The sequence below is a fragment of the Pungitius pungitius genome, chromosome 2, assembly GCF_949316345.1.
Source record: "Pungitius pungitius chromosome 2, fPunPun2.1, whole genome shotgun sequence".
Lineage (NCBI taxonomy): Eukaryota > Metazoa > Chordata > Actinopteri > Perciformes > Gasterosteidae > Pungitius > Pungitius pungitius.
The window spans coordinates 9,901,913-9,919,092 of NC_084901.1; the positions used below are offsets into that span (position 1 = coordinate 9,901,913).

Below are 17,180 nucleotides of genomic sequence, written 5' to 3' on the forward strand. Positions count from 1 at the left end.
TTGCAATCCACTATTGTAAATCACTTTTTCCACCACATAAAGACTGAACTTGATCAGTTTTTTTTTTTAAAAGTGCAACATAATGTGTTTGTAAATGCTATTAAACACCAGTCTACTGCTTAGTGTCCCTGCCTGTGAGGGCCGCACTGTGCGACTGTCTTATGGGGAGGGACAACCTAAAATAAGAAGTGCGTCCTCTCATTTTGAATGTCCCAGAGGAAGTACAGATCAGAGGCCAGGCTGGGAGGAGTCCTGCTCCCTGTGCACCAGCGATCCTAGTTCCTCTAGCTGCTGCTGTTGGGCGCTTTCCAGGTCCTCCAGCCTCCGACGGAGCAGGGACAGCTCCCTCTGATGCTGCTCCTCCTGCGGCCCCGAGGGAGAAAGATATTGATGTTCACCTGTCTCGCACTCAATGGAGCTTTTATGATAAAGTTAAATCAATTCTAACAAATGATTTGAAACTCTCCATTCGACCATTGTCGTCTATCTACAGAACAATGTTACACTTACTGGTATGTTGCCTAATGGCCCCTCAGAGCTGAGGAAAACAAAGGGTGCGGGTGAAGAGGTCAGGAAGGCGGGGCCAGCGCTGTAGGCCCCCTGACCGCCCAATAGGAGACGGCGGAACTCGTTGTGCCGTCGCTGCAGCTCCTTCAGCCGTCTGTTGAGTGGAGCCTGTTCCTCTGAGAACGGGGGCCGCCTAGACAGAGGCGGAACATTTTCATTTAGGCTTTAGAACAAGATTAGCTCATGTTCATTTATACTTGCTGAAAAGGACAAGCTTGTATACCTCTTTGCTGCAGCTTCCAGTTCCAGCTCTGCTATCCTGGCCTCCCGCAACTGAATCTTATCCTGCATTTTTTTCTCTTTGTTCTCTGTCAGTGATTTCCTCTGAAAAAACACTCTTGGTGAGATTCAATATTACATTATAACAATGTCTCAGAGTCCTCCACGTGAAACAGAACTAACCCTGTTCTGAAAACAAGACTGAAGGAAGCCTTTTGTAGTATTAGATGCATTCTAAAGACATGGGGAAGAGTTGTACCTTCTTCTGGGCCACCGCTGCCCTCTGCAGTCTCTCTTTGACCTGAGAGTATTTCTGCTGCAGCTCAGCATTTCGCTCCTGCAGCTTGTGCTTTTCCTCCAACCACTCCACCCGATGGTCCTCCACCAGCCTGAAGGAGGCGCAACACACATCGAGGTAATTGAAGCGATGTTTCAAAGATGTATGATTTGATGGCTATCCGAGCGAGGCTGAGCAGCACCTCTCTGCCTCGTGTTGGCTCCTCTCAGCCTGCGTTTGGGCCGTCCTCAAATCCTCCCTGAATCGGTCCAGACTTTCTTTCAGCCGCTGGTTTGTCTCCATCAAGTCCCTTTCACAGTGAGACAGCGTTCCCAGCTGGACACCCAGTTCCTGGTTCTGCTGTTGGGTCAAACGAAAACTTTATTTCAGCCTACTTCCGAGGCTATGCGGGCTGCAGCACACATTACACCCAGTTACCTGCTGTAAGTCAGCAATCTGGGCTTTCTGTCTCTCAAGCTCCTCCACATGGGAGCTCTGCTGCTGTAGTTTGCTTCTGAAAGACACAAAGCACTTTCCTTAAATATACATGTTGAAATGCTGCATGTTGAAATCCCCACCCTGTACATTGACGTATGTCACTGCATACTTATGAATAATAATGTTTTTTTATACGAAGATGACATTAAACAGAACATTCATAAGTTTGTAGTGTCATAACTAAATCTCTGAAGTTTTAAAATTGGTTGAAAATTGAGCAAGTTATTATTATTTAAAGTACATGTACCACTACCTACACAATGCTACAGGTGAGCAAGCGGATTGTACCAAGATGGCCGCCACGTGTGGACCGGTCTATACACCGCTGTAAGACATCTAGCCTTTATATCTATATGCGAATACAATTCTAACCATGATACCATTTAATTTGTGCAAAACATTAATATGGGAAAAAAGAAACCAAGGCTTTTCCACTCTAACACCGCCATCAATTTGGTACTGGAGTTTGTAGACTGTGGCACACTTAATCTGAATTTACTTCAGATAATAAACCGGCTTCTCCATGCACCGTAAGTAAGTTTTCCTGTCAAAGGTCACTAATATTACATGAAGAATGAGCAGCTCAACCCGTCCACATTCAGCATGAAGCTGACCTCAGGTTCTGCAGCTCCTTGCGGGCCGACTCCTCTCCTTGTTGGCTGATGCGAAGACGTTCCTCCCACTCCTCCTTCTGGGAGTGGTCTGCTGCGACCTGCAGCGCCCTCTGCTGCTCCAGAGAGGCAAGGCGGTTCTCCACCTCCAACCTCAACAGAAAGTAACGCACCATCAAGATGAGGAGTTGCACAGCAAAGAGAAACATCAATCCTTTTTGGATTGTGTACCGATGAGGGATTTAAACGCCAGGCCCCTTTCAAAAGAAGACCTCACACCGACTGAAAAAACAAAGGGGATTCTCACTTTTCCTCATGCAGGGCTGCAATTTTATGGAACTCCTCCTCGCGGGCAGACTGCACCTTCCTGACCAACTCCCTCTCTTTCTCCACGAGCACGTCCTTGTGTCGCTCTGCCGCAGCCTTCAGCACCTCCAGGTCCGCCTGCAGGCCTGAGATACACAAGCTACCATGACAATCGGCAGCAGAGCCGAGTGCAAAAAGTGGCTGGTAGAAAGTTCCTTTTTGAGAACGGCAGGTGCCGATGGTCGGCGGTAGCTTCCTGTCAGAGCGGCAGGTCAGGTGGTCGGTGGTAGGTTCCTCCGGCACAAGCCGATCTCAGTTGGGTATTTAGCGGCATGCACAGTCCACGTAACGTTAAATGAGTCTTCATGACCATGGGTAAACTTTATTGAGGATCTGGCACAACACAGCGACCTGCAAGTAGTCTTTAAAAAAGTGATGTATGTCTTAATGCGAGGCTTTAGAAATGAACACAAAGGGATCCTGTATTTGCTCATTAAGTCTGAAACAAGTCATTTGGCCAATGTTTTGATAACTGACTGAAGGCAGCGGACAGAGAGCACCTGCCGTTCTGAAAAAGGAACCTTCCATCGACCACTTTTCACAATCGGAGGGTAATGAGGAGGCACATTATACGTGGCATTTTGTCAGAGACAAATGCACAGTTCAAATGAAAAATATTTGTATAATTAAAAAAACAACTTGCCATTAGTAGTTTTCATGACTTAGCTGCTTATAGTTAATGTGAGGAAATATTGAGGGTCATATTTCTTTCTCCCCCGTATATTTCACATTAATAAATAGGACCCCACTAAATATGATATATTCTATGGCAGCTGATTGATAATTATATTATTAGGCTCCACCGATCAGCATGATTCCACCTTCTACGCTAAGTAGTAGATATTTCAGGAGCACGGTCCACTTCTCTCTGCAGTGTGTGTGAGGTCCGTACCGTCAATCTGCCCGTGCAGTGCGTCTCGCTCTCTCTCCAACTCCCCTTTAGAGCGGGCACACTCCAGTTTGATGCTGGTCCCCTCCAATTTATGGGTGTGCTTCAGGCTGTCAATCTGAGAACCGCAAAAAGACAAACTGGAAAACTTGGCACCTTGAGCAAATTTAAGGTTTTGGTTCTGTACTTTGAGGAATAATTCATAACCAGAAACTATAATTTAATAAGGGAACGCCGTCATGAGGAGCCTCATTGGCCAACAGACTGTTTTCGCCATTGCAATTGTTGCACAAGATCATTTTAATCTATTCTCAGGTTTTGAACACTAAAGAGGAAACCCCTCTATATGCCAAACAATACCCCTCCTCCACCATTAACTATGGAGGAAACAAAATGCTTTATGTTATAATATTATGATTGAGACAAAACTGCGTACCTGGGAGGTCAGAGAGCTGACCTCTCGCTCTGCTTTGTTCAGTCGTCCGCTGAGCTGGCTGTTCTGCTCGTGTGTCAGGTGGAGCTCGCTGCCCATTCGCTCCAGCTGCAGACGCAACGACTGACGCTCCGCCTGTCACAACAGCAGCCGGCCATCAAGCTGAATCGTGCTCGTCCGAAACACTGTGCGTGCGGGTAAGTTAGAGCTGCAGCAATGAGACGTCTCACCTCCAGCGACTTCACTGCGGACTGCGACTCGGTCAGCTGTCGGATCTGGATGCGTTGGACGCTATCGGCCTGCTGGCCCGAGTTGTCTTTCTGGGCGCGAAGCTCCGCCATCTCTGCCTCCAGGCCCTTCATCCTCAGGTGGAGCTGGGCCTTCTCCCTCAGCAGAGCCTCCACTCGTTTTCCGTCACGCAGCTGGTCTGAACCCTGGTACTGAGCCACCAGGTCCTCGCGGTCCTTCTCCAGACGAGAGATCTGACGACAGCAAAGGGGTCGTTTGACTTAGAATCTAATTTATTTAGTTAGAAATCAGTGTAAAATAACAGAATGCAATGAAAAAAACATTTCATATGTGACGAACCACAAACTGACCTCTGCCTCATAGCGGATCCTCCTCTCCTCCAGCATGTGAGCATGTTCTTCTCTCTGGTGGTCAAACTGCGACTTGAGAAAGGTGAACTCATAACGCAGCTTGTTGTACTCAGACCTGTACTTCTCAGTCTCCTGACAAAGAACCATGAGAACACAAATCAAATTAAAAACTATATTTCATTGTTCTGAGAGTGATTTTTGGCATAGGGGAGCTAGGAAGAGATAATGTGGGTACATTGCAAAACTTGTCTTTAAAAGGGCATTTAAGGGACATTGTTTACAACATTCTTTTTTCTCTCCAGTAATTGTTATTGTAAGTCACTTTGGATAAAAGCGTATGTTAAATGACATGCAATTGTCTTTAATTGTTTCATTTTAGTGCTGAATTACACTTCTTCCCGTCAATAATTCGGACTCCCATAGGTCACTTAAGTTTTCCCTCAGAACCAATCCTTAAAATCAATTTGCATATCCATTAATGACATCCATAATGACAAGGGAAACACTAAACATAAATAGATGTATAGCAGCTATGACACAATTCTCTTTAACGGGGTACTGTTAATACAAAGAAAATGTATTGTACCATGTCACACATCACTGAGCAATTGTACAGAAACAAACAGACTGACCTCCTCCAATTTATTGAACCGCTCTCTGACTGGAGCCTCCATCTCCTGTTGTACCTGAGCTCTGAGCAACTCCAGCCGCTGAGGTGTCATCACCTGGTCCACAGACACACACATTTGTTTGGAAAAAGTCAATTGAAGTCAGGTTACTTTCAAAAATTGAACCAAAACTTTGACCACGACAGAAAGAAATTGTTCAATTGTTTGGATCTGTGAACGTAACCAAACCAAATGAGGTTTGGTCACAATCAAACAGCAGAAGATTGCCTCAATCCTGCAAGCTTTGTTAGGGCAGACTTTCCCGTTTTCAGGTTTGGTTCACCTGCAGTCGCAGCTCTTCCAGCTCCCTGGTTTTGTCCAGCAGTTCTCCTCGGAGCTCCGCCAACAGCAGCTGCAGTTTCTCCTGCTGTGTTTGCCTGTCGCTCAGCAGACGTTTCAGCTCACCCTGCGCCTGGGTGAACTCATCCTGCAAGCTGCAAGAGACGGTACCGGGTAGAAATGGGAGGTTATGAAAAATGTCCTCTCATACAACTATCCTGGTCAAAGGAACTGTGAAAATAAATTAATTATCCCAATCAAGCATATGGAATCCCTTCACCTTCTGTATACGTTTGATTCACAAATGGGACACCCTAAAATGAGGTAATCGTAAGGTCCTACAAGCTAGTATAAATAAAGGATTCCATTTTTTTTAATGGAACTATTTTGTTCTAAATGAAATGTTTCTTTATCCTGATTGGCAACAGCCTCTTATATTACCTCATCCCTAATACCAGAGCTAAGAGGGAGCTAAGTACCGTACCAACAGAAAGCACAACAACATGTAAATGAGCATGGTGAGACTCACCATGACTCAGTGGCAGCTTCATACACCAAGCTGTCAGACAGCTAAATTCTCTCCCCTCACTCCCCCTAGCCATATCCGGCAGTCTGACACGGGGCTGAAATCCCCCACATCCCCTTTAATCACTCGGGACTCTGCCATCAAAACTGTTGCACTTGCACTTTTATCACACCACTGCTATATCTATTTATATCTATTTATATCTATTTGTATAAAAAATGTCTTGAGAGTGAGAGTGTGGGAAACGTTTTCTCGATTACCTGTATGCCTGACATGCAGGAATTGACAAATAAAGCTACTTTGACTTTGACTTTTGACATGCAACAACTTATTGTTATATCTACCATCTGTCAATAATATCTACATATCAATAAGGAATAAGAGGCATAGATTTCCAGAGGATTCAAAAAAAGTTAATCCTAAATTAAATTTACCTGGTATGTTCAGCCTTTAGAGTCTGGTAGTTGGTCCTGTGGTTTTCGCACTTCATCCGCCCATCGATCAGCATCTTCTGCAGTTCCAGCTCTGCTCCATCCAACCCAGCAGACAGCCCCAGCATGGCGGCGGACATCCCCATCCCGGGCTCCAGGTTTGGGAAGAGAGATTCCGGCTGGCCGTGGACGGAGGAGGCCATCTGACCTCTACGGCAAGGAGACGGGAGGAGAGTGGACAGAAGATGGGTGGACAAAGCAAAGGATTTGCTGGGAAGTTAATAAAACATTTTTTATAAAAAGGAATAATGTGCCATTTTAACAATGATAACAAACTGCCTGCACTCTCTGCTCTGAGAGGGCGGAAATGATTCCTGCCTCTGTTGTCAGTCAGTTACCATGGAGCCTTTGAACAGGCGTCCCACAGCTACTTGTTAAATCACAACCTCTTATCAGTCAAGAACAGGCTGTGGATCAACCTCAAGTGATTAGCTAGCCTCCATTCCCTGGAGTCTCGGTCTGCTGTGGATACTCAAGACTGTAATAGAAACAGTTAAAGGACTCGACATCAAGCGTCCAACCATCTCTCTCTCTAAAGAAAATCAAACCAATGTGTCAGAATGAAACGACACTGCGCGTTAAAACGTTGCAGCGTGATGTTCGCTTCATGAGCAGACAAAAGATAAAACATTTCCTTAAAGTTGACAAGATTGTTACGTTAGCCTAAGCGTCACAAAACTGCTGTGGGGACGTTTAAGGCAAAAGCAATTCATTGTTTTTAAATGTCGCGCCGTTTTCCACGACACGATATGCTAACTAGCGGCTAGCTAGCATATCGTACTCAAGACACTCGCTTCCTTTGATCTAGCAAATAGAAATACAATGGTCAGTGTGAGCAACTTAACGGTGCAACCTGAGCGACCAATTTAATTACCGGAACTAGAAACTTTAAGTTAGCGTGGAAACATGGCTTCGGTACAACCAGTCATGTGTACAATCAAGCGCATATTTGGGTTACATAGAATGAATTGCGACACTATAAAGCTTTACCAAAGAACCACGTCATTTAATTTACTGACTTTAGCTGTAGATTGCAGAAAACACGTACCCGTTGTTGAATTTAGAGCTTCCTTTCTTGCTTTGTGATTGTTTGCCTAACCAGACAGAACTAGGTTGCTAATCTTTAGACTACAAACTGGGGAATCATGGGAACTTTGGGGGGGGGGCGGACCCCGGAAGTTAGTGTTGCGCTGCTCCAGGCTTGACATTAACTAATGGTATTTTTCATTCAATATGGAAATATTGCAGTAAATAAACTTAGTGCGAACACATGATACGTACACACTGAACTTTTTAAAGTGAAGGGAAACAAAATATCCAACTTACTTATATTTTTTATTTTATATTAAAAAATAGCTAAATATTTATATTTTTAGCACTGCTTCTTGCACCACGCATTTGTAGCTACTGTTACTAGACAAATCACATTTATTGATGTATTTTTAGCATATAATAGTCCTTCGTATTTATTTTACACAATTATACAGGAGGTTTACTTAGATCAAGTAGAAAGGTTAGCAGACTTCTTACAATGAACAAAATTCCACCCAAACCACCAAAAAAATCCACACGGGCTCACTTTATAATGTACAGATAAATCACCCTGGGACTAATCTGCACTTACCTCAGTAAATATGAGCTGCCTTAAAAAATGTTGAACTTCATCTTTCCGGATATTAGCCCACAGCTGGACACTCACCAGCTGCCTGACCGACCAGCAAGACTCCTGAGGCATATATCCTCTTACAACTACTAAAATCATTACTTTCAATGACAATGACAATGTCTTCAGCCCCCTTCCTTTAAATACTGTACAAAATTTATATCTATATATCTATATATATATCAGAAATATAAGTAGTGCACTTTGGTTTCAGTCAGTTACATTTTTGGGGGATTTCGTTTATAATTTAAATGTAAAAATGTTGGGTAATGTGAATAATCTGATGGAAATAATGTTTAAAAGGAGTGCTACCAATCATAAACAAATAAAAGTGACGCAGCACTGTAATTGATAGTGAAATTGTTTGTACTAACAAATGTGTACATTGACAAAACACATTAACAGGATTTTAAATCAAACTTGAAGGATTTGATTGTAAAACAATGATAACATTCTACAACAGACATAACTGGTATTTCATAACCCTGCTGTGTAACTTGGATTATAAAATTGGTCCAGGGCAGAACTATATTTTCTTTCTGATGTCCTGGTCTGTGTTTCATTCAAAACCACCACATATTTTTTAAAGCATTTGTTGCTGATATAGTACATTTTTCTTGTATTATTACTTATTATTACTTAACAAACCAATTGTTTAAAACAGCACATGGTAAAACTTGTGAAAATCTATTTACAATGTATTAATAGATAAAAAAAATAAATTAACAAAACTATCTAGGGAAATATACAACGTCTGAGTGGGGTACTTTGCCAACTTCCTGAGTGCACATATCGTCTTCTCCAAAACACGTTGTCATTGGTCCAAACTATTTCAACTGGAGCTGCAAGAAAATAGGAAAAAGCAAGATCCCTCAATAAAAATCCTACATAGGCAAAATTAAATGAACTCATGAAATATTCTAAATAGTGTTGTTTCCGTAGTAGAACTGTAAACAATCACAGCCATCCTTTTATCTCGTGCTTTTGCATTTCTTTTCTCACAATGTGACAAATCAAACATTGCACGTCGGGTCACCGTGGTTACCTGTCAGCAGCATCCGGGTCGACTTCGGCATTGCCATCGGCTTTGGATGTGGACCCTCGCAGTTTACTGAAATCTAGGCAGAAACAGACGGTTCAGTCAAGTTGCAATCAACATAACATTTTCCCAAAAAAAATGGGCAGGAACCAAAAACACTCCACCACCTTGGATCCAACGGATCTGCGTCGCTGGCCCGTAGCCCTGTTCATTCTTAGCAGCTATGCGGAACACCACTGCTGGCCGGTTAGAGGCCGAGCAGTCGATTTGGGCATTGTCCAGGTGGGCGGAGCCAACCGAGCATGATGTCTTGGTGCCGCGGTAGATTCGGATGAAGGCCATCTGACCCAGACGCTCCAAGCTGGTGGACCGGCTCTTCCTTACAGCCATGTACATGGAGTACTCCAAGATCCGGCCAGACGGAGAGGTCGGAGCCTCCCATGTGATGTGGACAGAATCATTGGCCTGAGGATTAATAGAGAGAACATGAGGGAAACAGCGCCTCTTTTTTTTTCCATCAACAGCATTTCAGTCAGAATATTCTTTTGAAAGTCACCTTGGTAATTTTGACAGCAGAGGGCGCTCCGGGGAAGCCGGGTTGGCATGTCTTGAACTCACTGACAGCGCTGAAGTCTCCTTGGCCAAAGAAGTTGATGCCTGCCACTCGGAACCTGTAGGTCTGACCCGGAGCCAGCTCCTGCTTCTGTCTGCTCTGATAGTCCTGGGCCCCCGGGAGCTTTCTCTGGGAGGAGAGGTGGAGGACGACGTGGGTGAGAAGAAACCGGCACAATTTCATGGAGACCCAATCGATACCCGCTAGCATCACAGTACAAGTGGTCGTCTCTGTTTTTATACCTCTTTAGTATTTGGCGGCCGGCTGCTGACGCCCGCTGTCGCCTGGTTACTGTCGGCGAGTAGAAAGTAGTGGCTGACCTCAGAGAAGAGGACTTTGAACACACCGACATCAAACCACACAGCTTCGTCTGGATTCTGCTGGACAGGGAATTTATAGGCTCATTTAAAACCAGTAATTACCACGCCGCGGGGACATGGTTAAAGTGTTCGGGTTGATGTGTACGGAATACACTGAATGTTTCACACGGGCCACAACAAACCCAGTGGAGTGTGAGACTGGCTCACACTCCACTGGGTTTGTATGAGTATGAATTTACATGCATGTTCCTATTATATAGAGGGAAGCATGGAAGGAGAGTCAAAGTGGTTTTATGGTACGTATAGTGTACCCCCCCCAAAAGCTGTAAACCTATATAATGTATACTAGACATTATTCACATCAAGATAACAGCGTGCTTCCCCTGAATGTAATATTTTGATATTGACCAAAAGCAACTATCTATTTGAATGCATAGTGACATATTAGTCTGCTGGAGTGATCATGCTGATATGAGTATAAACATCAAAAGCAGTCAAACAATGTTTTCAAATATCACAATATAGCTACAAAAATAGAGATATTATTTAATCGCCATATTGCCCAACCCAAATCTGACCTGATGTGTAGGGGCGCAGGAGTCTTTGGTCTTGTCAGCAGAAACAGTTTGCGACTCTGTGAAAAGAAAAGGAAAGTTTACAGTAAATTTCACTTAACAAGGGCATGCAGAATTACATTGCTGACATTTGACCACCGTTGTCACCTGGCTGTTGCTGAGCTGAACTGCTGACCTCTGTTGCGGAGGTATCCTGTCCAGCACCTACAACCAACACACACAGAGAAAGGTCAGAGGACCAAAGATCGGAAAACTGGAGCGAGAAGACAAATCTCGTTTGACGAGGGCAGTTCAAACTCTTCTCTCTGTCTTGAATAAGACATGCCTACTGCAGCTTGTGTTGACCTGGAAATTACATTTGTGGAAGCACAGAAATGATCAATCATATAGTCACGTGACAAGGCAAGGTACCACAGCGCTGTGGGTCAGGTTGCCTCTCTGTCTCCCTCTCAGCACTTGGCTCTCCTCGCCCTTTGGCCTCTGCCGTGATTTGCTGCTCTACCGAAGCATCCTGAAATCCAGGGAGGAAGTTAAAGCACAATAAACAGAAAGTCTCATAACTTATATGTATGTAAATACATACAAAATATTTTTGACCAAATAGAGGGATGTTAAGACCTTGTTGGTTTTTGCAAATTGAACCGTTTTTTTCTATGTGATTTAGAGTTTTGAAGCGTTTCAGGTGCAAATTGGGAAAGTTCAAAATCTCACTACACAAGATAGAGACTAATTAGGACAGGAGCAAGAGGCCTTGGTGAGTATGATACATACATTAATTAATTAATAAGCATTCATATAATATAATAACATTTATAATACAATGAACATAAATATTGTATGGAATAATGTAGGGCTGCAACAACGAATCGATGAAATCGATTAAAATCGATTATTAAAAGCGTTGGCAACGAATTTCATTATCGATTCGTTGTGTCGCGCGACTATTATCTTTGAGTATTAAAAGAAAGTTGCGCGCGCCGCGCAGAGCTGAGAGAAAAAAAGTTGAGCGCTCGCGCAGCAGAACATCGGAGAGACCCGTACTACTGTTCTGAAACATGCGGAGGAAGAGAAGCCAATGTGATCTAAATATTCCACACTGAAAAGGGGGGTGCGGGTCCTAGCGGGCAACGGGGGGGGGGGGGGGGGGGGGGGGTGCTGCGGTTTTCTTTGCAGCGCCAGTAGTTTTACGTTCTAATCGCCGCGCTCGACTTCAAGGTGTAACCTTTATTATTGTTCGGTCTGAAACAGCGCGCCCAGTGACGGATGGTGCAGCAATATTGATGTCCGGGTGGAAATCAGATAAAGGTCGGTCCGGGAGATTTTCGAGAGGGGCTTTGAAATTCAGGAGGGTTGACATGTCTGATTGTAAGATATGCAAAAGCGACATGGCCTGGCACGGGAGCACCACGGGGATGATATATGATTTTGTGCCTAATATATTTAATTTGGCGGCTGTAAAGTATACATCATGAGATGTGTGTATGTTTTTTGTGTTAGTCCATTTTATTTGCTTACTTAGGGATGTTCAAGGAGCAATCTGTTAGTGCAAAACATATTTAGAAAGTGCACAGTCAGTTCTATTTTTCAATAAAGGGTTGGAAATTAATGTTTTTACATTTTTTATTTTTTTATCCGATTCATCGATTAATCGAACAAATAATCGACAGATGAATCGATTATTAAAATAATCGTTAGTTGCAGCTCTAGAATAATGGTCTTGGATATAAGCACGTGCTAAGCCTGCTTAACATCATACCCACAGGCCCCTGTTAATAAAAAAAAAGTTAAATACAGATTTCACTCATTCTGTCATGGACCAAGCGGCGTAATATCTAAATTTAGGGGTCCCCTGCTAATAGGGCTGTAGAGGGCTCAGGATGGAGACTCACATGTAAGTCTAAGATGGAAAAATTCAGTAGTATGTCATATGTAATAATCAAAAACTGTGTTAAGTACGTCACATCTACCTTGTCTGATGCTTTGGCTTCCATATTAGTTGTTTCTCCAGTTTGAGGCTGAAGACACGGGACACCTGAGAAAGGAGAGAAGGACAAATGTCAGAGTGCTACAAATCTCCTTGGAAGGCTCCTCACCCTAATAAACATGCAGCTGATTTTAAAGGCAGTAAAATTGTTCCGGTCATGTCATTTCTTGCTGTGTCCTGGGGCTCAGTGAGAAGATGACTGGATATATAGCTCAGTATACCCGCAGAATCTTTCCCCCTCGAGTCCAGTCCACCCGCTCCGGTGGGGTCGGCTGGTTTGACTGGGGGAGGCGCGGGCTGGATCTGAAGGATGTAGCAGTCTGCAGCCGCCAGGGGGCGCCACGCCACATGGAGCATGCCGACTGTGGATTTGATGAGTAAGGGTGCCTCTGGGGTGGCTGGTCGATCTGAAGGGGAAAATAAACAATCAATTGAGGAACTGTAGTTTTTTAATTTCTTAAATGTTGGCCTTTTTACAGCAATCAAAACAAGACCTCACCTGTCTCCAGGTACCAGAGGTCCTTGCAGCAGACCTGGTAGTTCCAGCTCCGGCGGTATCCGTCACGGCCGCTCCAAATGTAGAGCCTGGACCCCACGGCGGCGGCACAGTGGCCGGCCCTGGCTTTGGGCCGACAGGCGTACGGATCGTCACTCTGGGGTCCCTGGCCCGGCAGCTGGGACTCAGTACTGACTTGCTGCTCCGGGCAAAGCTTTTGCCAGCACATAGTGTCTGTGACCAGAAAGCAGGGCAGAAGTGAACTTGCAGGCCTCTGAATGATGCAGAGACCCCATGGGATTAATAATGAACAAAATGCATCATAGCTGTAGAGGCTAAGCCAAAGTCACTGAGGCATTTTAACAGGAAACCTAATTGACGCGCTGGTATTTTACCATGAGGGATGAATGAGAGTCCTGTTGCTTTTCCGTTAAGATGCAAATGAGTCCATTTGTTTGCCATCTTATGCTTAAATCACACGTTTCACACATACATCCACATGGAACAGCGGTTTTTTTCCTAGTCCGGTTGGAAAAACCTCCCGACCCCCTAAAGGTTCCTACCCTAAATGGGCTGACCCGCAAATCACCAGCGCATTAAACGCAACATAAAACTGCTCTTACAATAGCTTTGAGGTCCCCCTTTAACATTGGTTAGAGGTAGGGCTGTCAAAAAAAGGAGTTATAGGCCTCAGCCTCTTATAACACAGCTATTAACAATAACAATTAAAAAAATACTATCAAACAACAGTCTATCTAAAATACATGAAGTTATTACTTTTTGATTTATAAGATTTAGTCTTTAGAAAAAAATAATTTCTCAATGATTATTCTAGATTTTTAGATTAGTTGACAGAACAAATACGTTCCTCAGGGGTTCACCCTGCATCAAAACTCTGACAAGAGCGTGGGATAGTTATAAAGAAACGTACTGACCTAAGTTTAGCACACTTAAAGAGTCACTGCAGATCGATTCAGTTCCTGAAGCATTTTGTTTATCTGACGCTGGAACAGGAATCCAGCCGCCAAAAACATACATCCTGCGGACAGAAGGACACAGTAGTTTGTCGAGGCTAGTCAGCTAAGGTCTCCCACACAAGACATCTGCTATGACAGAGGTATGACACTGATGCTGACAGATCTCTCACTTGTTTCCAATGACACTGGCGGTGTGAAGGCTTCTGGGAAGTGGCGTGGAGCCCCTGGTTACAGCACTCGACCAAACCATTGTGTCTGAAGAAAGGAAAAGGACAATAATTTGCAAATAGGTAAATAACCCTAGCCGACTGGAGTTAGGAAACTTGCAGCTGTAATCAGTCAACAAAAAGACACCCTACCGAGGTCAATCTGCCAGAGGTCGCCTAACCGACGTCCTTGCATCCCTCCAAAGATGTAGAGCTTCTGGGAGCCGAGGCCAGTGTAGGCAACCGAGGTGTGGGACTCACGCGCCGACGGACCACCGCCCTTGGTCTCCGGGATGCTCCAGCTTCTCGCCCCCGATAACGACTGCAGCTCCAGCTCATAGAAGTCCCCCATGTATCTAGGATGAAAAAAGATCCAACTCATTTATGAACTAGATAAACAAGTCCCAATAGACTTGATTTCGAAGGCACAATGTTTGGGAACATTTTGGCTTTAAGCCGAATGAGAGAGGACAGCCAATCAATGTGAACGAGCTGGTGCGTTTAAAAACAGTGGCAACAAGAACTATGCAACACAACTAAGCTAAAATCTCACCTAAAACAACCATCCACCCAGTCTTTCAACCCGAACTACTGTTAGTTCCTCCGGACTGCTCGTTCATCTCTTTGTCTGGGAGGGCCACTCCCTGCAGCAACAGATCGCATCGCCCTGCCGGCGGTCGAAGCCCCCGGGTTAAACCACCCCGGCTGCCGCGGCGCACTTTTCTGCTGGACACATTTTCTCGAACCCGACCGCATCGCACCAACCCCGATGCTTCGCCCGCTCCGTGTCCTTTGCACTTATTTTTTGTTTTGTTTTATTTATTTAGGATATATTTTCACATGTCTATCTATTCTGACGAATGAAACGTTCTTTGAGAGAGCGTTCTATTACTATGCTATTATATTGTCATTATGTAATCAGTGGCATAAAATGGTCAAAAAATTGCATATCGCAATAAATGTATATGTGATATTGTGACAGCCCTATTTTGACCCCCTGTACATTGATATAGTACCTTGTTATATTGCCATTGGGGTCTTCACTATCGTTGGCCAGGCCTCCAAACAGGTAACACTTGTTACCCACAAGAGTGAGGCTGTGTCCGATCCGAGGGCAGGGAGGAAAGCCATTCCGGGGGGCTCTGGGCTTCAGCTTCTTCCACAGCCAGCGACTAGCCTAAAGCCACAAGGGACCAAAGTTGACACGATTGAGAATGATCCGTACGACAGAAATTGGGTTCGAATTGCAACCGACGACCTTGACCTGCATTACCTGAAGTTCATAGAGGCTGTTGGTATATTTGCCAAACTCAACCATGCCGCCAAAGACCAGTATTCGGGTGCCTTCACAGACAAAGCCATGGGCGGCACAGCCGGGTGGGATGTCCCCCCTCACCGCAGGCAGAAACCACTGCTTAGAGACTGGGGAAATGAGCAGAACATAAACAATAACCCTTACAAATAGAGAATTTTTAAATACAGTGGCGAAATTAAAACGTAACCTCAGAACCTGCATGTTACATTTAATACTAATAGGGGGAAATGATTGGCCTCTATTGCATAACGTCTTCATGTAATCTAGTTTAGACAAAACCATGTAGAGCAGTAACGTCACACACAAAACGCAGTCACACCTAAATACAAACCGGTCTCAAGCATTGGCAACAGTACGCTCAGACCCTCAATGATAAAGGCTATATTTCACGTTTTTCATTAAAAAATAAAAAATCGCTTCTCATTGTATTCTGTGATGGCAGAACAAAGAGTAAAGTTCCGATTTCGGGGGGGGGGGGGGATTCGTAACGTTAATGGTTCAACATAAATTACACCGTCCAGTTCTAGTTAGCGTCTATTGTAACCCAAAAAAACGTGCGAAAATGGGCAAAGAACTGGTCAATGAACCATAAACTAACGGCTCAAGGCCGGTTGGTTATTTTTGTCCCCTGCTCATGCTAAAAACATTAGCCGCTAACATGCTAGTTGGTGTAAAGCTAGCGCTAGCATACCAGTGTTGTAGACATGGAGGTCCTCCGCTATTCCTTCATTTCCACCACCAAACACAACAATCAGTTCTCGTATTGCAGCAGCTCGGTGTCCGTGCCGGGAACGCGGTACCACTCCGGAGACAGAGTGCACTTTTCTCCATTGGGGCTCTTCGGCAAAAGTGGTCATTTTCCCGTTAGGGAGCCTGAGGTTTGCCGCTGTTGACGTTTCAAAAAGGTAGGCGGGGCGAAGGAGGCATGAGGAAATGGAATCAGAGAGGTTGAGAAAACATCTCACTCTGCCTCGTTTACCATGTATCAAAATACAGTTAGCTAAATAAATAGCAACAACAACTATATTAATTTGTTTCCCATTACTTTTTTAACCTTAATATTTTTTTTTACTATTTTATCAATGAAATTTTAAGCTAATATATTTTGGCTTTACTTTCCATGACATTCTTCGCCATTTAAAAACATATTTTTTCACTGTTACATGTTTTTACCCAATACATTTAGACTTTTTTTCAATAAAAATTGTTATTCATACTTTTTTATTTACATCTCATTTTTAATTACATTACATTTTAATGCATCAACCACAGTCTGGCAAGCCCCCCGTGTGTCCGTGTGCAAGGGTCCAACCAATACTGCTTTAATTCTCTCAGTGACCTTTTATTTCCTCTCGATTAGAAGATTTTATAGAAACATATTGCATGGCCTTTGAGCGCCATTATAATTAGTCCATAGTGAAGAGTTGTTTGAAACAGATCCGACTTCCGAACACATTCCTTATCATCTTTTCTATCAATAGGGTGACAATAACAGACCCAATTAAGTTCTTTGTCCGGTAACCAATAATTCCATTATATGTCACATTGTGGGACTGTTTCAGAGCATCA

At 44.0% G+C, this 17,180-nt stretch overlaps 2 protein-coding genes across 3 annotated transcripts; both read right to left on the reverse strand.

Moving 5' to 3' along the window:
• Window positions 1-42: 42 nt before the first annotated feature.
• Window positions 43-7,579, reverse strand: cep83 (centrosomal protein 83). Its single transcript, XM_037461387.2, has 16 exons — window positions 7,472-7,579; window positions 6,367-6,573; window positions 5,411-5,561; window positions 5,092-5,184; window positions 4,460-4,591; window positions 4,091-4,342; window positions 3,864-3,995; window positions 3,431-3,545; window positions 2,480-2,624; window positions 2,176-2,325; window positions 1,502-1,577; window positions 1,266-1,423; window positions 1,046-1,175; window positions 791-891; window positions 511-700; window positions 43-363 (listed from the first exon to the last, which is right to left on the reverse strand). Exons 2-16 carry the CDS (start codon window positions 6,564-6,566, stop codon window positions 229-231), a joined length of 2,160 nt encoding a protein of 719 aa, XP_037317284.2. The 5' UTR covers window positions 6,567-6,573; window positions 7,472-7,579; the 3' UTR covers window positions 43-228.
• A 204-nt stretch (window positions 7,580-7,783) lies between these two features.
• hcfc2 (host cell factor C2) lies at window positions 7,784-16,502 on the reverse strand. 2 transcript variants are annotated; one of them, XM_037462552.2, is made up of 17 exons: window positions 16,303-16,502; window positions 15,570-15,718; window positions 15,313-15,473; window positions 14,450-14,652; window positions 14,261-14,345; window positions 14,049-14,152; window positions 13,117-13,347; window positions 12,839-13,024; window positions 12,601-12,665; window positions 11,045-11,144; window positions 10,781-10,837; window positions 10,637-10,692; window positions 9,981-10,115; window positions 9,682-9,867; window positions 9,293-9,590; window positions 9,132-9,204; window positions 7,784-8,928 (listed from the first exon to the last, which is right to left on the reverse strand). In XM_037462552.2, the coding sequence occupies exons 1-17, from the start codon at window positions 16,466-16,468 to the stop codon at window positions 8,919-8,921; spliced, it is 2,265 nt and encodes a 754-aa protein (XP_037318449.2). In that variant the 5' UTR covers window positions 16,469-16,502; the 3' UTR covers window positions 7,784-8,918. The 2 variants fall into 2 exon arrangements, with proteins under 2 accessions (XP_037318449.2, XP_037318448.2); XM_037462551.2 differs by having other exon boundaries at window positions 9,981-10,118.
• Window positions 16,503-17,180: the final 678 nt, after the last annotated feature.